The sequence below is a fragment of the Ascaphus truei genome, chromosome 6, assembly GCF_040206685.1.
Source record: "Ascaphus truei isolate aAscTru1 chromosome 6, aAscTru1.hap1, whole genome shotgun sequence".
NCBI lineage: Eukaryota > Metazoa > Chordata > Amphibia > Anura > Ascaphidae > Ascaphus > Ascaphus truei.
In genome coordinates this window covers 103,816,845-103,841,671 of record NC_134488.1, presented here as the reverse complement: position 1 = coordinate 103,841,671, position 24,827 = coordinate 103,816,845, and the positions used below count along the sequence as shown (strand labels likewise).

Here is a 24,827-nt window from a genome sequence, read left to right as displayed (position 1 = left end):
ACGGCTGTACTTGGCTCCTCTGTGTGTGCCAGTTGCACACGGGCGACCCGCCTCGCAGCTGGTGAGCGTTGCCCCTGATGGGGTCCCTTGGACCGGTCCCGGTCCGGACAGTCTGGCCTGAGATGCCCGACCTTGTTGCAAGTGTAACACCGCCTCTCATGCTTTAACTCTGCAGCCTTGGGTGCGCTGTTTGCTGCCTCCGGCTGGTGTGACCACGGAGGGGTAGTCTTAGCACCCTGGGCCGCACAGCCCGCTCCTTTGGGTGCTACAGGGTCCTGCAACTCGGCTGGCCACATACTCATCTGGCATTCTCGCTGCATCCTCATAGGTCTGAGGTTTATGGTCATAGACCCATCCCCTCACATCTGTGGGAAGCTGCTGCAGCAGCTGCTCTTGAAAGAATAAGTCCAGCAGGGTATGGAATGTTGTAACCCCATTCCCCTCCACCCACTGAGTCCCGTGCAAAGCCATCCTACTGGTATAGGTGCTGTATGACTCTCCGGGGAGTACTACCCCCGTCCGTAACTTACCCCTGTAAGATTCTGGGGTCAGGGCATACTGGGTTAGCAGCTTGCTTTTCACATGACCGTAGTCATCGACATCCACGCGTGGAATACCCATCACAGTCCGTTTGGCTTTGCCAGATAAAAGTGGTCGCAGTCTGACCACCCAGTCCCTTCTTGGAATTCGGAACCGGGAACACTGCGTCTCGAAGTCATTCAGGAACGCATCGAGGTTATCTGTGCCATCCACGAACCTGCTGAAGCTGTGATGATCCGCCCGGGAAAGACCTTGTTTGCAAGGTAGGAGTTGTGGGTTCTTCCGAGCACTGCTGTCAGGAGCTGAACCCGCTCCGCAGTGCTAACACCCGTTCCCCATGTAGCCAGAAGTGCAGTGAGCCCAGGGACGGCATGCTCGGCAGCCATAGCTGTTACCTCATCCGCAACCCCTGGCGCCAAGCCACCCACGACCGGGGGCTCACTAGCACTCTCCTCATGTCCTTGCAGCCCCAGGGCTGGAGGGACCTCCTGCACTCCGGGCTGAATAGCGTCAGCCAACACAGTAGCTACGGGGACTTGCCCCTCTGGTAGGACCCTGCGGTCCTCATGATGCTCCAAATCCTCCTCCAGTTGTGCCTTTGACCGCCCATCTGTCGGTAAGCCATACCCCGCACATCTCTCCACGACTTTCTCTCTGGTCCATGACCTGAACCTTCCTGAGCGATCGCTCATGGTGCCTTCGGAGTATGGGTGAAGGGAACAGTGAAGTCTCTCGTGCTCTTTAGAAGTGTGTGTCAGTTGCTACTTGTCTGAGGAGCTTGCAAGCTGCAAGGTCCTCACTATACTACAGAGCCCACAGGAAACTGCAATATAAATTCAATCAGTATCCCACCAGCTGCCACAAGTTTTTTAAAAGCTTGTCACGATGACATCAACTTTTATCAACACATTTATATTTCTGGATACTTGATTGAACAGAACAAGTTGCAAAATAAATTGTGATTTATTTCCTTAATAGACAAACACACGACATCTGCAGAATACACTTAAAACCACACTCACTGGGATCAGGAAACGAAATAAATTGTCCAGTGCAAGAAATGCAGCCTTGGTTTTAAAAGTCCTGTGGTTATGTGGTTGTTAACCCCTTCACTCCTGGACTGGTTGCTGCTGTGCTGGAACAAAGTCTTGCATCTTTACATCATGGATTAAAATTCAGGAATCACACTGGCAAATACCTGGGAGGCCACAGTTATAGACTGCCCAAAGCTATCTTTAACATGTGGATCCAATCCCCTCGTGGGAACAAAAAAACCCACGAATAGCAAAGTTACCCACAGTTCCTAAGACCGGTCAAAAGGGCTGTCCAGTGGGCAGGGCGCATGGGTCAGGTTGACGCCCATGCCACTTAGCATACCTGGGCTACACCCATTTCTTGGGACCACTAAGTCTGATTTTTGACCGGAGGGGTCACTAGCCTGACATCTGCTGTGCATCAGTATGTCAGTTTTGTATACATTATGGGTCTGCTGGGTCTTTTCATAACTGACACTCTTTTAGACAGGACGATGCTAATCAGCTCAATCTCTTTGAGGTTTGGTCATAAAAATACCGAAACTCATTCACCCATATCACAGCTGGATGTCCAAGTAATTCCTGCTTGGACTTACAAAAAAAATACCTCCTGCCTTATATTTAAGATCTTCTATCATGTGTTGGTTAGAGGGTATGGCAAGCAATGCATCTTGTCTTTTACCCGCGCAGACAGGGAATGGACTGCAAATGGGGAATAAAAATGGCAGGGACAGGGCAACAACAGTAATGCATGGCAAATCAGGTATTAACCCTTTCCTCCCCGTCACAGACACGTCCTGAACAGCAATACTGGCTCCCTACCCCTACCAAAGTGAAAAAAGGTAGCGCTTCACTTTAAGTACATTTTCGCTTTACATACATGCTGTGGACGCATTGCGTACGTTAATGCGGTGTGTGTGTGTATGTATATATATTTATATATGTAGTGGTGTTCCCTGGCCCCCCTTGTACCTCCGCTGCGGGGGAGTGATCGCGGGTGCTGCCAGGGACGAGCGGCAGACCCGCCGGCATTTCAGGAAGGTGGGGGCCGAGCAGGGAGCGCTCGGGTGCTCTGGAGGTCCCGCGGCGGCCCGGTAGTACAGGGCGCCGCCATCTTCTTCTGACTCGCGCATGCGCAGTACAGCTGCAGTTGCGGAGGCCCTCAGATAGCTCACGCATGCGCAGGAGGTGCGCGCGAGGCGGCCAATGGGAGAATAGCTCCCAAGAGGACTACAGCCCCCAGAGTGCACAAGGGCTAGGTTAAGTGGCGCCAGGGAGCCAATAGGGTTGCCCGAATCCCCTGCACAGGTTATTGATACATTTTCACGCGCTGAGACGACGCTAGGAGTCTGGACCAGGAAGAGCTAGGGGTAGGAGGTGAGTGCAGGGGTCTGTGACCCACTGCATTAGGCCAGCAGCCCCCTAGGCCCCAGTTAGGTCCTGTGTTGTGGTACAGGGACAGGCCCTAGGTAGGGACTCTGCCCCATTATCTGTTTGGTAGTCAGGGACACAGTCATACGCAGCGCAGCCGTGCAAGGTGGGTTTTGGGATCAGAACGCCACCAAAGACACAGACACTTCCGGTGATATTATCCACGCCGGAATTCACCCCACGCGGTGGCGGATGACGACGTTGGACCGGACAGAAACCCTGTCGTAGTCTGCGGAACCTGGGGCCGGAGCCTGGGCAGGTATCATTCTACATGTGCACCAACACTGTACAGCAATGCAAGAATCACGCCTAAAGGGTGGGGGTACCACTTGGGGACACTTACGTGGTAGAGTGGCCAAGGGCCCTGAACACTATTTTGGACACGGTGTGGGGGTACACGGTGGTGGGAGGGATTATTCTCTCAATGAGAGAGAGAGTATTGTTATGATCTATATAGAGTATAAGTATATATATATGTGCATGTGTTCAGTAAACACCGTTCTGTTTATACCAGTGAGTATTACTGTGTTGTGTCCTGTGAGGTACTTCTCCCGCCTTGTCAAGATCCCTCCCAGGTGGAGGCGTTGCACCACGAGATATTGTGAATATATATATGTACCCCAGGCTCTCCATGCAGAGGCTTAGGCTCCTGAGGGCCACACAGGTAAATACAGCATTCGTAACTTCTGTGTTCACAGGGAACAAGTGTTACATACATATATATATATATATATATATATATATATATATATATATATACTAGCTGATATACCCGGAGTTGCCCGGGATGTAAATCCGTAATAGGTATTATTATTTATAAATAGTTGAAAAGAAACATGGAAGAAAATGTAATACGATATTGTTGTTTAAAAATGGTTTATTGTAAACACACCACAGTAGAATGTATATTTTGGTGACATAAGTGATGTAAAAATGTGAGGTGTGTGTCCCGCTAGGGTGTGAGTGGGTGTGAGGCATCGGGTGGGTGTTCAGTACGGGTGGTGGGTGGGTAGTGGAGTGCTGGCTGTGGGTGGGAGTCCCGCTAGGGTGTGAGCGGGTGTGAGGCGGCGGGTGTCTGGTGAGTGCGTGCGGCGGCTGGTCAGTGATGTCGGTGCGTAGGGGTGTGAGTGTGGCGGGTGGGTGTGAGGCGGGAGGCGCCGGGTGGGTGGTGAGTGGGTGCGGCGGCTAGTCAGTGATGTCGGTGCGTAGGGGCGGGAGGCGGTGGGTGTGTGTCGAGTGTGGCAGGTGGGTGAGAGGCGGCACGTGTCTGTTGAGTGAGGGCTGCGGCTGTGGGGCGCAGGGGTATGAGGCGGCGGGTGGCTGAAAGGCAGAGGCGGGTGGCGGCGGGAGGTAGGTGAAAGGCGGGAGGGTGGCGGGCCTAAGGCAGAGGCGGGAGTGTGGCGGGTGGGTGAAAGGCAGAGGCGGGAGCGCGGGTGAAAGGCAGAGGCGGGAGGGCGGGTGAAAGGCAGAGACGGGAGGAGGCAGGAGTACGGGCGGCGGGTGGGTGAAAGACAGAGGCGGGAGGGCGGGTGAAAGGCAGGGGCGGGAGGGGGGCGAAAGGCAGGGGCGGGTGGGGGGCGAAAGGCAGGGGCGGGTGGGGGGCGAAAGGCAGGGGCGGGAGGGGGGCGAAAGGCAGGGGCGGGTGGGGGGCAAAAGGCAGGGGCGGGTGGGGGGCGAAAGGCAGGGGCGGGAGGGGGGCGAAAGGCAGGGGCGGGAGGGGGGCGAAAGGCAGGGGCGGGAGGAGGGCGAAAGGCAGGGGCGGGAGGAGGGCGAAAGGCAGGGGCGGGAGGAGGGCGAAAGGCAGGGGCGGGAGGGGGGCGAAAGGCAGGGGCGGGAGGGGGGCGAAAGGCAGGGGCGGGAGGGGGGCGAAAGGCAGGGGCGGGAGGGGGGCGAAAGCTGGCGAGGGGTCAAAAAACGGAGCTGGGGAGGGGTCAAAAATGGAGCTGGGGGAGGGGTCAAAAATGGAGCTGGGGGAGGGGTCAAAAACGGAGCTGGGGGAGGGGTCAAAAACGGAGCTGGGGGGGGGTCAAACATCCCCCCCTCCAGTAGTAGCAATTCCTCACCTCAGGCAGCAGCAGTGTGGCCAGGGGTTGGGTACCCCTGGGTTAGAGCGCACCGGCCAATGAGAGCTGGGGGGGGGGGGGCGAGCAATCCGGAGGGGTGAGACATATGTGTGTATATACTGTTAGACCACATCGGCCAATGAGAGGTGTGCGGAGGCGGGTGGGCCAAGAGAGCTATCTCATTGGCCTGAGGCGGAGTGACGGGCCAAAGGTCCAATGTGATTGCCCCTAGACACAGGGACATACAATGTTTTAAAAAATATATATATATATATTATTGGAATGACATTCCTCTTAGATGTTTCACTTTGCAGAAAGTGTGAGAAACGGACCCCTGGGTTATAACTGTAAATCAGAAAATAGTCTCAAAATAAGAACAGAGCAAATGTGCCTTTGACAAGCAAAAAGAGAAAAATGAAAGGAATGAAACCAAACAGGGTGCGGTATTCACTGTTACAAAGGTATATCCCTATTATGAGGCGCGGAGCAAGAAATGGCCTACAAGGGATGGGCAAATATGTAAAAGGCAAGAATATGAACTTTTAATGCACACATTTCACAGATACCTCTAGGGCAAAAACAAAGGCTGCCAAACAAAGGGGCTGGTGTGTTAAGCTGACTGCATTAACTGCATTTAGTCTTTCAACTTATTAACATTTAGAGGGTGATGTATCACACACAGGAAATGTAGCACTACACCCTTTGTTACTGCACTTCCTCCTCTCCATACTGAGCCTGTAAATCTCCCAATATACCACTTCAGGCAGATTCATTTCGGCCCATCAGGGATCAATACACCTGTACAGTCATTAACATCCAATGACTTGAATAGGAATTAACGTCTTTTCGGGTCTGTTTACTGCCCCTTAATGAATGAACTTGGATGAATGTTCAATGCTTTTTTTTAATCTGTTGCAATTATTGTATTATATTCCCTGTATTCATTAAATGTCTATTTGTAAAATGATGCACTGATAGTTGCATCTATATAAATAAAAGTCTACATACACATACAAACAAGGGTAAGGAAGAGCTTGGTACGTCTGATGCAGAATGTTAGTGAGGGAAGGTTACGCCTCTATTTTGTGAGGCTAGTAAAAGGTGCACAAATATTTTGCTTCCCTACTGGTTCCCATCCAGTAAGAAAGTTGAGTTACTGGGGATTACTGCTTTAATGCACTTAGTTTTATTATACAGGGTTCAAGACAGATCAGATCTGTAAAGCAATGTGTCGCTAATTACTTTGGCAGAAAGAAAACAGCCCACTTTTAAGAATAGAACGCTATGCACTGGACTTTCTTTAGTGTTTTTAGCGTCCAGTCTTCAGGTGACCGGCGTGCTACTGTACTGACCTACAGTACACATTAATGCAACGGGTTCAAGGTGGCGTCATTTTAATGCTAACGTACACAGACATTTAGCAGTGTGAAAAATATCCAATAATGTACGTGTATTCAGACACCTAGTATAAAGAAAATGTTACATATTGTGCACGATCCCCAACATAAAATATAATGTTCATTCATCTATGATATTCCATTAAAACTAATGCTAGTAAAAATAAAAATGCTTCATTCATTGCCTTATACTTAATTCTTAACCAGTTCAGGGTCAGAAATCATCTAGAGTAAGGCTGATGATGGACTCATTCCAGAAGCCAGAAAAGGATCCTAATACAGTGATACACTTTTAATAGCTCCATCTTGAATTAGTTCACATCTTTTCATAAATACTATATGACTGTACACAAGGTATCGCATTGAACCGCATGTATTAATGCATTGTGCCACTTTTTAGCATTTTAAAGATGGATGCTTTTTTCTAGGCTCTGAGCGAGATTTTCTGTAACAAATGTCTTTTGCTCAAGAGCATCGGTGGCTATGCACTAAGCAGTGATAACTGCTTTTAAAGAGCGATAAGTGGCTTTTAAGACCGATACTGCCTGCTGCGTGATTCACTAAGCAGTGATAACAGCGCTTTACAGCCTTAAAAGCCATTTTTTCAGACCTGTGAACAAAATACGTCCTATCAGGCAAAAAATGGCAAACGCGCCGTTTTTTGCCAGTCCGCATGATTCACTAAGCAGTGATAAGTCAAACGTGCTTTAAAAGCACGCCAAAATTTCGCGCCAGCTAAAGGCTGGCACAAAAGAAATTAAGACAGTCAAAAAAGCATTGTTTACCTTTTTTTCCGGCACACCATTAATACAACATGCCGGCGGGTGTCCCCGGCTGATCCCCGCAGGTGTCCATGGGCCCTTGGGTGATCCCCGCGGGGGTACGTGGGCCCTTGGGTGATCCCCCGCGGAGGTCCGTGGGCCCTCGGGTGATCCCCCGCGGAGGTCCGTGGGCCCTCGGGTGATCCCCCGCGGAGGTCCGTGGGCCCTCGGGTGATCCCCGTGGGAGTCTGTGGGCCCTCGGGTGATCCCCCGCGGTCGTCCGGGTCCCTCGGGTGATCCCTGTGGGAGTCCGGGGGTCACCAAAAAAATATAAAGGCCAATACTTTTAAATAAATACACTCTCCTTTCCCCTCTCCCCCGCCCCTTAACACATACAGTACAATAATGGGCAAAATTACTATTATCCACATATGGATAATAGTGCATTTGCCCATTTAAAATACATTAAGCAGCATAAATAAAGTAAATAAATCTTGCACTCACCCCTGCCAGGCTGCTACAATGAAGGCCATCCTCATCACCGTCCATGTCCTCCGTTATCACAAACAATACAGTACATTAAAAAAAATACAATCTAATATCCCCTAACCTCTTAATCACCTTAGCGGTTATTAACCGCTATAGAAATCACCCACCCCCGCTACCCACAATAAAAAAAATACACACAACAGCCCTACTATCCACCTCCTAGGCCCTCAAAAACCATTACAATATTTAATAAACAACAAAACACAACCCACCCACCCCCTGTGCCCCCACATAAAACCATTATTTATTTTTTTACACACAGGATTAATACCCCAGGCCGGTGGGGGTCCACAGGTGGTCCCGACGGGTGTCCGCAGGCCCCACAGTGCACCCCGGGGAGTTCCCACGGGTGTTTGGGTGTCTGGGGGCCCACGGGCTAGGCTCCGTGGGCCTCCCGGGTGGGCAGCGGGGCAGGGTGCGTTAACCCCTTAATTAGTATAGCGGTTATATACCGCTAAGGTGATTAAGGGGCTACGGGCCAGGAGAATGTATTTTGCTATCTATTTTTTCTGGCAACGGAGGACATGGACCTGCAGTAAGCTGACGAGGACGCCATTCATATTGGCAGGGGTAAGTAGAACGGTTTTTATTTGCTTTATTTATGCTGCATGGCTAATGTTGTGTTTAATACTGGGCAAATAATCTAATATCCATATCTGGATAATAGTTATTTTGCCCATTACTGTACTGTATGTATTTGGGGGAGGTGGGGTAGGTGTATTTATTGAAATGTAGGCCATGTTTTTGTTTTTTTAAATACAGGAATGGTAAAGCAGGCCAGCGGGGACCCACGAGGACCCCCTGACGCCCACCCGATACAATAAGCATGGCGCCTGTAAGAGCCATGCATGCAGATCGTACAGGCTGCATTTAAAATTTAAGAGCGCTAGCAGGGGGAAAAAACAACTTGCGCGATAGGGCATATTTTTGGCCGCAGAGACCACAATGCGCTTGACTTGTTAGTGAATCCCGCGTTTGGCTTTACTTTTTAACGTGCGAGTCAAAAATTCCCAATCGGGTGCAAAAAACGCGCTGCTTAGTGCATAGCCCCCATTATGAGTAATGACACTGACTCTGATAACAATGACACAGACAGAGCCTGGTTCAAATCCCGGTGTCGGCTTCTTGTGACCTTGGGCAAGTCACTTTATCTCCCTGTGCCTCAGGCACCAAAATCATAGATTGTAAACTCCACGGGGCAGGCGCTGTGTCTGTCAAAAAAAATCCTAAGTGCTGCGTACAGCGCACTATACTGTAATTGTGAAGCGTTTTGAGTCCGATTGGGGTAAAAATCGCCATATAAAATAAAGTTATTATTATTAAATAGATCCACCCACTTTGTGTTTTTTTTTTTTTTGCACATTATATTACTGTATAGTTATGGACATATCTGTTTGAACATGATTCTACATAGGATACAAAGACATTCTTTATCTTAATATATGAATATATGTGTACAACACCCTGGTCGCTGTGTGCTCAGCTTTTCCGATAGAATTAATAATAACACTGCACACATTTTGCATCGATTCTCTGACATTATTACTGCCTGCACGTATATAGTTCCATCAGGGTGAGCTGAATGGAGACCCGGCGTCCAACGTTTAAACAGGAAGACTCTGGTTACGGTGAGCTTAGGGCACAGGGTTTCTTGTCTGCTCTTGCTTCTTGTGTACACAAAGGAACGGCCTACTGACTGTGCTTACAAAAGTGCACTGCCTTTGAAAATACAGGCAGGGTACTCATAAAAATAATCAGCTTTCTGTCCCGATTTATTACGAAACATTCATAAATGCGAGTCATTAGGCAGCAAAAGAAAGACAATATATGATGTATAGTGCCTATGTGAATCATATAAAAATGCTTTTTATAATCAGTATTTCTTCATAATAGCTTAGTACTGGAGGCTTTTGCAAGTACTGACTGACAATCAAGAAATTTTTACCAAGAAAACAGAGCTGCATGATTACTTTGGTCTTCTAAATAATTAGAACATAAAACCAGTGTAAAGCTTGCTTGCCATACGCCTAGCTTATCAGCTTTTCCCATTATGAGAGATGGGCGGAGGGGGTGAAGAGAAGGTTGTGTGTATGTGTGTGTGTGTGTGTGTGTGGAGAAGGTTGGGAGGGGGGGTTGAGAAGGTTGGGGGGGGGGTGAGGAGAAGGTTGGGGGTGTGTGAGGAGAAGGTTGGGGGGGTGGAGAAGATTGGGGGGGGGGGTGGAGAAGATTGGGGGTGTGTGGGTGAGGAGAAGGTTGGGGGTGTGTGAGGAGAAGGTGGGGGGGGGGTGAGGAGATAGATGGGTGTGAGGAGAAGGTTGGGTGTGTGTGTGAAGAAGGTTGGGGGAGTGTGAGGAGAAGGTTGGGGTGTGTGTGTGAGGAGAAGGTTGTTGTGTGTGTGGAGAAGGTTGGGGGCGGGGGTGTGAGGAGATGGTTGGGGTGTGTGTGAGGAGAAGGTTGGAGGAGAAGAAGGGGAGCACAAAGGGAAATTAGATGGTAGGAAGGGAAATGTGTGTGATCTAAACAGGTGGCAATAACCTTTTCACCCTCCCTTAGACAAATGGATTAAAGGTTAAGTAGAAAGGTGTAAAGTAAGACATAGCATTGTAAATCTTTTATAGAAGTAGGGACCTATTGCAATCTTCCTACATCCTTTGCATATCTAATTCTGGAATAATCGTAATGTTTCACGGTTTAAAATAATTATTTTAAAAAAAAGTATAATAAAAATGAAGCGTTTTGTCACAGCAGCAGAAGGACCTTGCCAAGGGATCACACCGACGATTGATTTGGCGGGAGAGAAAGGAGGCTCTTCCCCGCTTCCACTTGGTGGATTTATTGGAAGGGTCACTGGTACTGGCCATGCTGTGGTGCTGTCCTCTCATGGTGGGAGAGGCAGCGCTTATACTCAATGGTGAATGGCAGTGCATGGTGGTGAACTCTCAAGGAATGTTAAACATGCAATTTGGATTTTGCCTCCAAGTGGGTATAGCTGGGGGCTGGTGTACTATCAATCCAGAACTCTACAAACTGTATATGTGGTGCTGGACAGGTCCTCTAAATGTATGTATAAGATTATGTATACAATTCTGCCGCCATTTTCACCCGCAATTGGGCCTGGTATGTGGGAGTGAAACATGGCAACAAGGCGAAGAGGATTCCACCAGTAAAGCAAGGCCCCAAATTCTAGGCTGCTACACTCAACATGGGTTATTTATTCAAGTGAGATAAAGCTGATCTGATACAGAATGTTTTACCTTCATCCATTTCAGTCAATGGCATGCATATGAAGCTTGTTAATCTCGCTTCTTACACTTGTCACAGAGGTTAACGCCAGCTCAGACCATGCAGAATTTTGTGAAGCAGATAAGGTGGAAATGTTAATATACCGGTAATAATCATTATAATATGGTGCCGACTCCCTCTTCCCCCAACTCTTCCTTGAATCAGTCCCCAAACACGTGGAGCAAAGTTGGAGCAAATCACCCTGATACATTGATTCAAATTGACACAGTTAAAATGACACAATTAGCACTTGTTTTGGGGCAATGATCCAGTTTGTAAGGACTAGATAAATATCCTGTAGAATGCTACCCATGTTGGCCCAGGAAACAGATAATACCACTCCCTACCACAGTGATTTTCAAATGGGGTTCCCTCCCTCAACTGTCCTGGGCATAGCGGCTCCCCAGCGGCTACCCAGCTGCTGCCCAGCCTTCACTACAAACCCGCCAGTTGGTGCTGAAAATTGTACCAGGCACAGCACTGGAGGCCTCCTCCCCCCAAGGTAAGAATGTTGGGGGGGGGGAGGTGTATGTGATGGGAGGATTTCAGAGGTAGGGTGAGAGTGGAAGGGGGAGGAAGGGGAAGAGGATGCAGGGGGGGGGGAAGAGAGCACAAGGGGTGGGGGAGAGAGCATGGCTTGGAAGAGAGTGTTGGGGGAAAGGAGAGTGTGGGGTGGGAGGAAAGTGGGGGGGGAGAGAGCGGGAGGCAAGAGAGTGGGGGGGAAAGAGCAGGGTGGGGGGAGAAGGAGCGTGAGGGGAAAGGGAGCGTGAGGTGAAAGGGAGCGTGAGGGGAAGAGAGCGGGGGGAAAGGGAGTGGGGGGGGAAGACAGAAGGGGATGGGGAGAGAGCGTGGGGGTAGAGAGTGGGGAGAGAGAGAGAAGGGGAAGTGAGAGATGGAGGGAGTGAGTGAGCAGGGGGGGAGAGGTGAGAGAGCGGGGGGTAGTGAGAGAGTAGGGGGGGGGTGAGAGAGAGAGCGGGGGGAGTGAGAGAGCAGGAGGAGTGAGAGAGCAGGAGGAGTGAGAGAGCAGTGAGGGAGTGAGAGAGCAGGAGGGAGTGAGAGAGGAGGAGGGAAAGAGCAGGGGGAAGAGAGAGATGGAGGGAGAAGAAAAAGGGGGAAATGAGAGACAGGGGGGTGTAAGAGGGGAAGAGAGAGGGTTGAGGTTCCCCAACATTTTACTATATAATTATAGGGTTCCTTATTGTATTGTATGTCTTTATTTATATAGCGCCATTAATGTACATAGCGCTTCACAGTAGTAATACATGGGGTAATCAAATAAATAACAGAAAATATAAATAACAGATCATGGGAATAAGCGCTTTAGACATAAAAGTAACATTAAGGAAGAGGAGTCCCTGCCCCGAGGAGCTTACAGTCTAATTGGTAGGTAGGGATAACGTACAGAGACAGAAAGAAGATTGAAAAACCCTACCCTTCCATTCTGACAGTGGTGTTAATTTGGAATGCCGAATTTGGCAACCCTAGTTGTGGCAAAATACATCACTTTGGCCATGTCCCTGTATTTTTAAGCAATAACAAAAAAAAATAAACCCTAGTACAAGACTTGCCACAAAAGTGGCTTGAACTGTTTTACTTATGATCGTGTTTCAATTGTTGGAATCTCAGACTTTTTGGGGGTTTAATAGGAGCTTGTTAGGTGTCCAGTATGTGTTGGAATCTCAGACTTACCATATATGGATTTGCCCGTTGGCTTGGATATTCCATTCATGCTGTAAAAGGAAGAAAATGGGAAAAAGTATTAAAAAAAAGTTTGATTTACAGCAATAACATTATCTATATATTCATTACCTAGTATTAAGAATCTTCAAGGGGATTGATTGCATTCAAGAGATTAACTATATAAAATGACTTCAGGTCATTGGGGCAGATAATGTTTTATCCCGATATGCACTCTTAAAGCTGCAGTTCATGCAATATCCTACATGTGTGCTTTTTTAATAAATCAGTTTTGTACTATGAGAAAATATTTGTAGCATTTAAAAAAAAATGTATTATAATGTAGCGATCATTTTTTGTCCCTATAGCAACCATTTACAAAGTCAACCTTTCTCTTCTGAAACAGGCTCTGACACACCCCTTTTTTAGCCCTGCCCTCTCTCTAGCAGTGCACCAATTGTATCTAGTGGACCGCCAGGTCACATGATCTTCCCCACAGAACTTTGCATCTTTGGTTCTCTTCTGCTGCATTGACAGCAATTTAGTGAACCCCCGAGCCGAATCTTCGACGATCGATCACAGGAGAACGGATCGATCTGCTGCTTAGCTAATCACTTGCCAGTGTGTGGATTGTATTGATGCACATATTGAATTAAAATTTTTTTTTTAAACGGCAGCTTGAACTACTGCTTTAAGGAAAAGTCTGCATAACTGATTAAACCACTGTGCTATATGACTGTTAGGAAGTGGTAAGAATCCAGTTGGAGTGGTTTGACCTGAGTGCTCATTACTTACCCCACCCCACGTTCTTCCCTAGATTTTTGCTTTTGTTCATTACCCCTGCAATGTAGGTCAGATCAAACTATAGATAAGGAGAGGGTGGGGTCATTCAAGTGTTTGCCAGATTTGGATGATTGTATCATGATGCCTTGAAAGAGCGATAGAGAGCTGGATGCATAGCAAAAGCTGGGAGTCAAAACAGAAACAAATGATGTGGATACAGTATGATTTATGGCTGTACCACATCAAGAAGGCCCAGGTGATGAGTAATAAGGATATAATGTTGTCAAACCAGCAGAGCCTTGTTGCAGCACATGGATTGCATAATAGAATGGATAGGAAAAGGGGTCTTAACTGGAGCAATCATTTGAAGTATTGTTTAAGGGCTGTTACACTGTATCCAACTTCTGAGCACCTCCATAATTAAGCACTACAAATGGCCAGCACGTGCACAGGATTAAGCGCGAGTGCTACACATGTCCGAAGAACAGCCTGTACTTTGTAGAATGTAATAGTGATTAGGTAATTGTTTTAAATTGGGAGCTTTGAAGTCATATACAAACCTCCCAGATGGAGTAATGGGACACACACAGCCAGGCGATGGGAAAATGGAGACTAAGCCGGCTTTGGCATCATTTGGGGATAAAAACTTTTGGAAATTAAAAATCCAGCAATTTTCCTGTAAAGTACTCGGAAAGAGCTTTCCATGTTTATATGATGTGACAGGGCAGCAAAAATGTTGCAGTAGACAGAATGTGTGTGTGTGTGTGTGTGTGTGTGTGTGTGTGTGTGTGTGTGTGTGTGTGTGTGTTTTACAAAATTACAATACAAGATCAATAAATTACAAGCAATGGGGATAAGTGCAGCTGGTAAATGACAATACTGTATACGGTAAAGGGGGTATGTTGGGACGGTTACAGACACATTAGGAGTATAAAGTGCACTATTAGAAGTGCAGACAGGGGAGGTAAAGAGCACCTGGAGTTCATAGTAGAGGGGTAAAATGTTTAAGGAGCTGGATTTTCAGATGGACTTTAATGTAGAAAGTGAAGGAGCTTGACATATGTGGAGTGGAAGATCATTCCATAATGTAGGTAGGGAGAGATTAGCGAGAAGGGTTTAAAGCTGCAGTTCATGCAATATCCTGCATGTGTGTTTTTTTTAATAAATCAGTTCTGTAGTAAGAAAAAATACTTTTAGCATTTTCTGTTTAAAAAAAAAAAACAACTTTGAAAGACCAATTTTCTTGTATTCTATTTTAACAAGCATGCTTGTTCCTATAGCAACGATTTACATTCCCCATATTTAAAGATGTCGCCAAACTTTGCTGATCAATAGACGGAGAACGAATTGACCGGCAGCTATGCAGTTTTTTTTAGGTAAGTAGAGATTGCCCACATGAAACTATTGAAGTTAAAAAAAAAACTAAAAATAAAAAAATGGGAGCCTGAACTGCAGCTTTAAGATGGGAGAGGGCTGCAGTGGTAAAAGGTGCAAAGAGGAGACAGACTATGGTTGAGCGTGAGAAACAAGTAGAGGTGTAACGAGAGATCAGAGTTGAGATATAAGGAGGTGCAGAGAAGTGTAGAGACTTAGGCCGAGTCCATAGAAGGACAGGCCGCGCTGAGCCGTGCGGACGCTCCGCGCTGAGCCCCTGCATCCTCAATGAGGATGCCTTTAGAGGGGGCTCACGCGAGCGTCTGCAGGAGTGCTGAGGCGCTGGAGTTTTCAGCCGAGCGCCAAGCTGTTTTTCAGCGCGCTGTAGGCTGAAAACATCCAATCAGCGCGGAGCTGCGTCAACGTCACAGCGCCGTGACGTCGGCGTCAGTGCGTCGTGGGCGATTGGCCCAGCGACGTCACTGCCCCGCCTCCCTCAGTCTCTCCCCGCCTCCGATCGCATGTGCATGAAATCGCGCAGATTTCAGCAGGCGAGCCTCAGTGTCAGCGCGGCTCGGAACTCCTCACCCCTCCATGGCCCGGGCCTTAAAAGGAGGAGAATTCTGTAGTTTATATAGAAATGAATAGGAAGTCGGCAGAGAGAGAGTTCAGAAGATCGGAAGCAGATATGCACCTGATTTTTCCCGTCCCTTCCCATCCCATTGTACTCGTCTGAAGATTATGATGGAACAACATCACTACAACACTCTATGGGTCTGAGACCAGTTCAATGTGAAATAATCTTTTTATCTATTGACTTTTGAGGCGTAATGCAAAGACTCATGGATGCAAAACTGGGGGGGGGGGGAGAGGATGGGGAGGGTAAATGAAAAACAGTGGAAACAAATAGGCTTATCGAAGGATGCTTTCCATTGGATGTTCTCCTTTATAAATCTGGTTCTGTTTTTTGCTCCACTTTGAGTTTCCGTTTTACAGCAGCTGGAAATGTTTGATGAATAGACGCCATGGCTCGCAAAACAATGAAGAATCTTAAAATGTAAATGTGAGAAGTGTTAGAAAGTGTGTGTGTGTGTGAGTGTGAGTGTGAATGTATCATTATAATCCTTTCATTAACAAACACAAGAACATATATAAACCAAGATAGTGCGTTCGGTTTAACATTACAAATAGGCCTTTGTGATAAGTTAATGCAGTTATCTAACTGAATGACTCTGAAAAAGTATTGGAATCTAAGTAGAATGTATCAAATTATCTCAGATTCAAAACAATTGCAGTTTTGGTACAAAATATGGCACCAAATGTAATAAAAATAAAGACATTGCATTGCTGGTTTGTTTGGGGGGTTTTTACACCAATTTTGCAGCTATTTATTTAGATAAATTGCACCTAAATACTATTTATAGTAACAAGTTACATATGATCTGTTTCTATGCTGGATAATGTAACACAAGAGATTCACCAAATCCTTTTTATAAATCATTATAGACCAATGTATTCTTTTTTGATGTAATCTATCTTCAGAACCAAGCAGCACTTATTTAGTAAATACATTTTTTCCCGCCATTTTGTGTGACATGTTTGATTCCCAGCAAAGTGTATTGTCACATTCTGAAAGACTAGAGCGGAGATCCTCAGCTGGTGGCTCCCTGGCCACAATTGTAATGCGGGGAGTGGGGGTGAGGGGGTTGCAGACCTGGAGATTGTTGAGTGAGGGGAGGGGGGGAATTGCAGGCCCTCAGTACCAGCAGCAATGGAGAGCATGGTGCCAAGAGCAGAGGAGGGCAAAGCCGGACGACCGATCACAGAAGCTGAACCAAAATTCCCATCTAGACTGGGCAAGTGCCCCAGAGCTGCCGGGACAGGGAAAGTGCATTATTAGAAGTGCTGGCTATCCCCCTCTGTTGGCGGCACTGATTAAAATGTATCAAACGCCATGGTGCATCAGTCAGCACCACCTTTAACTTGAGTCCAAATCATCTGCCAGGTCTGAGATGCCATCAACTTCCTTTGCTAACAATCTGCATCAAATATAATGCAGAATAAATGCGTACTTCAGTATTTGGTGATACCTTTTGTTATTTGGACTAACAATTGATAATATAAGACAAGCTTTTGAGAGTTCTCCTCTCTTCCTCGGGTCAGAAATATTGATTTACAGAGATTCCATGATCTTAAAGCAGTATAGCTGACCTGAGGAAGAGAGAGGTCTCGAAATTTTGTCTTATATCAATTGTTATTCTAAATAAAAAAAGGTATCACCTAATACTGAAATCGTAACTGGACTAACGCAGCTATTTCTACTTAATTCATCAAATATAAGAAACACTCTCAGCTGCAGATGTGTTTCAAATTGATTATTTTTATTCTTACCTCTCTCTATAATTGGCAAGTTTGGGGATGTGTGTGTTGAAGAAACTGCATCCTCTGCTATGTATAAAATGTCCTCCCTTTCAGGCGCTAGTTGCTATCCCGGACAGATTAAATCACCACCCTCTCCTTCCCCAGCACCTATCCCTAGTCTGTCTCACAAATTAATCCCGGCTAAAGATGGGGACATTTTTTGGCTGATTTTGGATCCGCAGCGGATCCGCCGGTTCCTTTGGTCCGCGGATCTCCACGGATCCATCTCTAAAAGGGTGAATCGCATTTTGCGGATTTTTTATTATTACCCATGCACTCCGCAACCCATGGACGGATTTGCAGAATCCAACCTATGCATTGCTGAAACCGCAGATTGGATTCTGCAAATCCATCAACGGATTGTATCCAATGGCGGCTTTTGATGAATCTGCGTGGATATAAACCGACCAACCGGGCGGATTCTCTCATCTCTAATCCTGGCCCTTTCCAGTCACATGGATATGCAAGGCTTGAGATGTAACTGCGTTGCACAATGTGAAGAATTTCCACATAACAAGTTTGCCTGGTCTCCTTTGTGTGTCTCCAGTGAAGCTTCCTCTTCTGGTGTCTCAAAAGACAGAGGAATTCTGAAGCAAGCAGCCTAAAAATCCCTGCTGCACATTTAACACTTTCTATGCTAGAAGCAATGTGTTGGAGCCCACTCTGGCGGCAGTGAAGGTGTTAAGTGAACATGATGAAGCCCTTCCCCAAATATGAAAAGGATAAGAGACAGGAAGATGGATGCTGGGCCAGAGTATATTTAGGGTATGAGACTCTACATCTATATATTTATCAGTTTAGAAATAAAAGTGATCAAATTAAAATGATTTAATAATTATAAGATGGGGAAATGCACTTTTATTAACACACACACACACACACACACACACACACACACACACACACACACACACACACACACACACACACACACACACACACACACACACACACACACACACCATGTTGTCTAAGAGATAGTGAGTAAACACAAATCATTCTCATGCAGCCTATCATCATTTTATAAGGTGTAATGTTATGACTGTTTCACGCCTTTGCTCCCTTATAATTAATAGATGGTCCTGGAATGACTCTAAAAGTTTTGGAAGGAGGTACCAGGGTGTATCACTGAATAATCAATCGACGGCAGTGTTGGCACATACAATCCTAGAATATTAATCATCCTTTATCCTACCTGCTACTAAAATACCAATATGGTACTCAACGTGAGGCGGATGCCATCCCATGTGACAATCACAATTTCTAGCTGACACTCATGCATGTGGAATGTCTACTTGTCCCGTTCAGAGAATGTGAGGCGGTCCAGGAACCAAGTGGCCCTTATGTTTGCTTTAAGAGCAACTAAAAAAAAGAGGATCACCACCTCATCCATTGAGGTCAACCTGGGAGACCTATAAGGTGGCCAGACAACTCTAATAGTGACCACAAGCTTCAGGAGAAAATATGTACCTGTACAGAGGAACAACAACACATGACATATTACACCGTGTCATGATTTATTTAACAAAAATAAAGCCAAAATCTTGAAGCTATGTGTAAAAAACTAAGTACACCCTTACTGCTTCCATAGGAATTAAGATGCTAAGTAGCAGACAGGTGCTGCTAATCAAATGCCCTTGATTAATTGATCATCAGCAAGTGTGACCACCTCTATAAAAGCTAAAGTTTTAGCAGTTTGCTGGTCTAGAGCATTCAGGTGTGTGTTAACACAATGCCAAGGAGGAAAGAAATCAGCAATGATCTTAGAGAAGCAATTGTTGCTGTTCATAAATCTGGGAAGGGTTATAAGGCCATTTCCAAACAATTTAAAGTCCATCATTCTACAGTGAGAAAGATTATTCAAAAGTGGAAAACATTCAAGACAGTTGCCAATCTTCCCAGGAGTGGACGTCCCAGCAAATTCACCCCAAGGTCAGACCGTGCAATGCTCAGAGAAATTGCAAAAAAAAACCCAAGAGTTACTGTACATCTCAGACTCTACAGGCCTCAGTTAGCATTTTAAATGTTAAAGTTCATGACAGTTCAATTAGAAAAAGACTGAACAAGTATGGTTTGTTTGGAAGGGTTACCAGGAGAAAGCCTCTTCTCTCTAAAAAGAACATGGCAGCACGGCTTAGGTTTGCAAAGTTGCATCTGAACAAACCACAAGACTTCTGGAACAATGTCCTTGGGACAGATGGTACCAAAGTGGAGATGTTTGGCCATAATGCACAGCGCCATGTTTGGCGAAAAACAAACACAGCATATCAGCACAAACACCTCATACCAACTGTCAAGCACGTTGGTAGAGGGGTGATGATTTGGGCTTGTTTTTGCAGCCACAGGTCCTGGGAACCTTTCAGTCATTGAGTCGACCATGAACTCCTTTGAATACCAAAGTATTCTAGAGTCAAATGTGAGGCCATCTGTCTGACAGCTAAAGCTTGGCCGAAATTAAGTCATGCAACAGGACAATGATCCCAAGCACACCAGCAAATCTAAAACAGAATGGCTGAAAAAGAAAAGAATCAAGGTGTTGCAACGGCCCAGTCAAAGTTCAGACCTCAACCCGATTGAAATGCTGTGGCTGGACCTCAAGAGAGCTGTGCATAAACAAATGCCCACAAACCTCAATGAACTGAAGCAACGTTGTAAAGAGGAGTTGGCCCAAATTCCTCCACAACGATGTGAGAGATTGATAAAGTCATACAGAAAACGATTACTTCAAGTTATTGCTGCTAAAAGTGGTTCTATAAGCTATTGAATCATAAAGTATACTAAGTTTTTCACACATGGCTTCTCCATTTTGGCTTTATTTTTGTTAAATAAATCATGACACGGTGTAATATGTCATGTGTTGTTGTTCATCTGAGGTTGTATTTACCTAATTTTAAGACCTGCTAAGGAACAGATGATTGTTATTATGTCCTGATATGTAAAACCATAGAATTCAAAGAGGGTGTACTTTCTTTTTCACACAACTGTATTTAGCATTCTTCAGTACATTACGCTCGGGCACTGAAAAGCTGAACGTAATTTCAGGAAATGTTCTTTTAAGCCAGTATGAAATGACAACGATATTTAATTCTGAGATTGTGATCATTCAAGCTGGTGTCACCTCTGGCTCGGGAAACGTTAGTTCAACGGTTTTAGATTCAATGTGAAAAAAAAAGACAAAAAGCGCCCACACAGGATATTACTTATTCAATATATCATTTTACCAACCTCAGTCCCCACTTTTTTGTTCTTTTCATGTGCCTCCTTGGAGACTATTTTGTGAGGATTCAGACCGCCCCATTTATAAAGAAATGCAAGGGCAGAATTCATGGAGGGTTACTCCTGCACGGAGATGTTGTTCTGAAGTTAGACACAGAGGGGTATACATATCAATTGTCACAAACTGGACCATTGCTGGATAACAATTTGAACTCAGCGTGCCTGTCTTAGTGTATCAATGGGCTTTGCTGAATTTTTATGCCCAAATTTGCTCCACCTATCCATGAGTATTTTGGGGAGGAGATATGGGAGTCAGCACCTTGGGATGTATCAGGAGATATAGGAGAGTCTGCCCCTTGGGATTATCAGGAGATATGGGAGAGAGTCAGCCCCTTGGGATGTATCAGGAGATATGGGAGAGAGTCAGCCCCTTGGGATGTATCAGGAGATATGGGAGAGAGTCAGCCCCTTGGGATGTATCAGGAGATATGGGAGAGAGTCTGCCCCTTGGGATTTATCAGGAGATATGGGAGAGTCTGCCCCTTGGGATGTATCAAAATTTGCACCTAAAGTTGCTGCGGGTTTTCATCTCTGTTTGTGCCAAATAAATCCACCAGGTTTATGTGGCCTTAGACCAGGTGTGGACAACTCCAGTCCACAGGGGACACCCACAGGTCAGGCTTTCAGGATATCCCTGCTTCAGCACAGGTGGCTCTCATTATTACTGAGCTACTGATTGAGCCACCTGTGCTGAAACAGGGATATCCTGAATACCTGACCTGTTGCTGGCCCTTGAGGACAGGGAGTTACCCACCCGTGCCTTAGACTCTGCTCCAAAGAGGACTGCGCCAAATGTCACAAGCAAGATTTGAAATGCTCACCCAAATGTCACTGCTCCCAAATTGACACAGATACAAATATTTGCTCAGCGTTTGGGCCAAAATTCCCCCATTTTCATACCTATCCCCCAGAAGGGACACTAAAGCAGCAGATCCAGGCGTGTAACTGCCCCTGTGCCCATCCATTTAACTGGTCTAAACATGTTGGGTTAAAAATGGCTAATGTTTTTAATACTATCACATAAATCATTGTCAAATAATTCAGACTTTTTCTATTTTGAAGAAATATTGATGTAAACATTTTATTTATGTGGGAATTGTCCGATATGGATAGCTTGCTTTGATTTTCTAAAAATGTTAACAGAATTAGTTCTGAGTAACAAAACCAGTGTTTTCCAACCATTTTATGGTTATGGAACCCTTAGTGAAATTCTGAGGAACCCCGAACCATCTCTAATAGCGCGTCTGTGATCAGATGCATTGCAAGGAACCCCAACCCTCTCTAATAGCGCGTCTGTGTTCAGATGCATTGTAAGGAACCCCAACCCTCTCTAATAGCGCGTCTGAGATCAGATGCATTGCAAGGAACCCCAATCCTCTCTAATAGCGCGTCTGTGATCAGATGCATTGTAAGGAACCCCAACCCTCTCTAATAGTGCGTCTGAGATCAGATGCATTGTAAGGAACCCCAACCCTCTCTAATAGTGCGTCTGTGATCAGATGCATTGTAAATTCTTCTGTAATTGATTCTATATTCAATTGACCAGAAATATGCAGGGAACCCTTTAGGGATGCCTGGAGAACCCTTGTTGAAAAACACTGAACTTGACCCTAACACTAGCAATATGCTATCTCCTGTATGTTCCATTACATTTGTTATGGGCTTTTCAGAGTGACTCCTACATTTGAAATCTATGAAACTTCTAGTAATCTATATAAAAAAAAGACCCCAGTAGAGATTGTATTACAATTGTAATATTCTGCTTGCATAACAGTGACCATGTACTTAGTGCTGTATACATTTAAACACACACTGATTAAACAATACACATTGATTATTGCTTGGCTAAATGCTTTCAATGTATTGCAATATGTACTCCAATATATATTGCTAAATAGGACTGCACTACATAATAATGTTGAGATATCACTGGCTTTTCTATGGTTTGTGATTAGTGTATCTGCCTCTAGTGAACATGTGATTTTATTCTTCTATATAAGTGCTAGCCACACCCGAAAAAGTGTTTGTTCTACTGTATGTTGTTTTAAAAGCTATTTTTATATTTTGCTAGGACAGATTTATTGAGATCAACACATTTAAAAAAACAATCAACATTTTTTGTGTACAGTATTATTTATTGAAAGCCTTGCATTACATATATTTGTCAACGTTTGTTAAGATCATAAATGGTCAATATTTCTTTGGTCATAACAGATTATTCTCCATTTACAGGTTTGTATGACTTTCGTCTTTTCATTTTATATAAAGCTAATACAATCAACATTTTTGTAGGAAAACAAGTGTGTTTTATCTTTTAATACAAAATATCTTAATGTATCAAGAATCCATCAGGGATAAACCAATGACTTGATCTGTTGAGCATTTTAATAATTAAAACCAGACAACACATACAGTACTTTGAGGCTCTTTAAACAGGTTTTTTTTTTCATTTCAATGTGATTTCAATTAAATATATATAAATGTTCAGGAATGCCATGACAAATCCAGTGTTTGTATAACACACACTGACACTTTTGAAGTCCCCACTGTTCTTTGCTCTTCAAGAACGGATTTTTCTTGCAAACGTAATGTCGGGAGACTGTAACCCTCCAAATTCCAGTCCAATGCTGGTGCTATTTTGGCATCAGGTGTTGGCAAACATTATGACCTCAACTCACGCGCAGGCTGGGAGGGGCTGAATGACAGACACGCATAGTTCTTTTCGGAGGTGACATTCATGAAAATGGAAACTTTCTAAAACAGTATCTCCGAACGCTTAGGAAAACCTTACAGTAGATTTGCCAGTGAGAGCTGCTTGTTAATCCTAAACAGAAGTATGAGTAAGGCTGTATTGCTAAATATCTGTCGGACAGACAGGCTTTGGCTGTACATGAGGCATTACAGGCGGTCCTCGTTTTACGACGAACGGCTTATCCGACGCCAGTCAATGCATCCCTGTGGCCCGTTTTACGACGCCCGAACGGCTTATCCGACGCTCTTACGACGCTTTACAAAATTGCTACAATTGCCCAATCAGAAGGCTGCAGATTAGGGAAAGCATTCTTAACAGTCTGTGTGAAGGTTTGGTGGTGTATTTTAGGCCCTGACCAAGTCTGATAAAAGCAAAAAGCAAAGTGCTGTTACTCCAAAAAGGAATAGAAAATCTATTACTTTGGAGACCAAACAAAACATAATAAAGTGCTCTGAGAAAGGAGAGACGAACACAGAAATTGGACGTGCCTTGGATATACCTCGCACAACTATTGTGACAATAATAAAAGATAAGGCAAGAATCTTGGAACAGATCAAGGGCTCAGCACCTATGCAAGGTACAACAATAAGGGCATATTGCTGAAGTAGAAAAACTCCTCATCATATGGCTGGAAGATCAATCCTAGCGTCACGTGCCTATTAGTTTAGCCTTAATTCAGGCCAAGGCTTTGAGTCTTTATGAGGACATTAAGCACCAGCATAGAGAAGGGACCAGTGAGGAAACGTTCACTGCAAGTAAGGGCTGGTTTATGCGGTTTAAAGAGAGGACAAACTTGCATAACATTAAAGTGACCGGTGAAGCTGCTAGTGCAGATGAGGAGGCAGCTAAAACCTTCCCTGTTACATTGGCCAAAATTAGAGAGGACGGTGGCTATTGCGCACGTCAAGTGTTCAATGTTGATGAGACTGGGTTCTACTGGAAGAAAATGCCCAGTAGAAGCTACATTGCAAAAGAGGAAAAATCTATGCCTGGTTTTAAAGTTGCAAAGGACAGGCTGACTCTTCTGCTTGGTTCAAATGCTGCAGGTGATTTCAAGCTAAAACCTTTGCTTGTTTATCATGCAGAAAACTCTAGGGCATTCAAGGGTTATGCAAAGAGCACACTTCCAGTGATTTGGAAGTTCAACTGTAAGGCATGGGTAACAGGAAGCCTGTTTGAGGACTGGTTCCAGCATCAATTTATCCCAGCTGTGCAATTATATTGCATAAACCAGAACCTTTATTTTAAAGCATTGCTGCTCCTGGACAATGCTCCTGGCCATCCCGTGTACCTGGATGACCATCATCCAAATGTCATGGTGGTGTTCATGCCCCTCAACACCACCACATTGATACAGCCGATGGACCAGGGGGTTATCGCTTCTTTCAAGGCCTACTACCTTAGGCGAACATTTGCCCAGGCCATCAGAGCAACTGATGTGGAAGGAGGTCCAACGTTGAAAGAATTTTGGAAGGGTTACAACATTC

General features: G+C 45.4%; 1 protein-coding gene across 2 annotated transcripts in view; it reads right to left on the bottom strand.

The window, feature by feature from the left end:
- EPS8L1 (EPS8 signaling adaptor L1) overlaps positions 1 to 24,827 on the bottom strand; it is a 104,661-nt gene that overhangs the window by 53,266 nt on the left and 26,568 nt on the right. For both annotated transcript variants that reach the window (XM_075605477.1, XM_075605478.1), the window contains exon 2: positions 12,747 to 12,787. In XM_075605477.1, the coding sequence (XP_075461592.1) occupies positions 12,747 to 12,787 (41 nt within the window). The remainder of the gene's footprint in view (positions 1 to 12,746; positions 12,788 to 24,827) is intronic.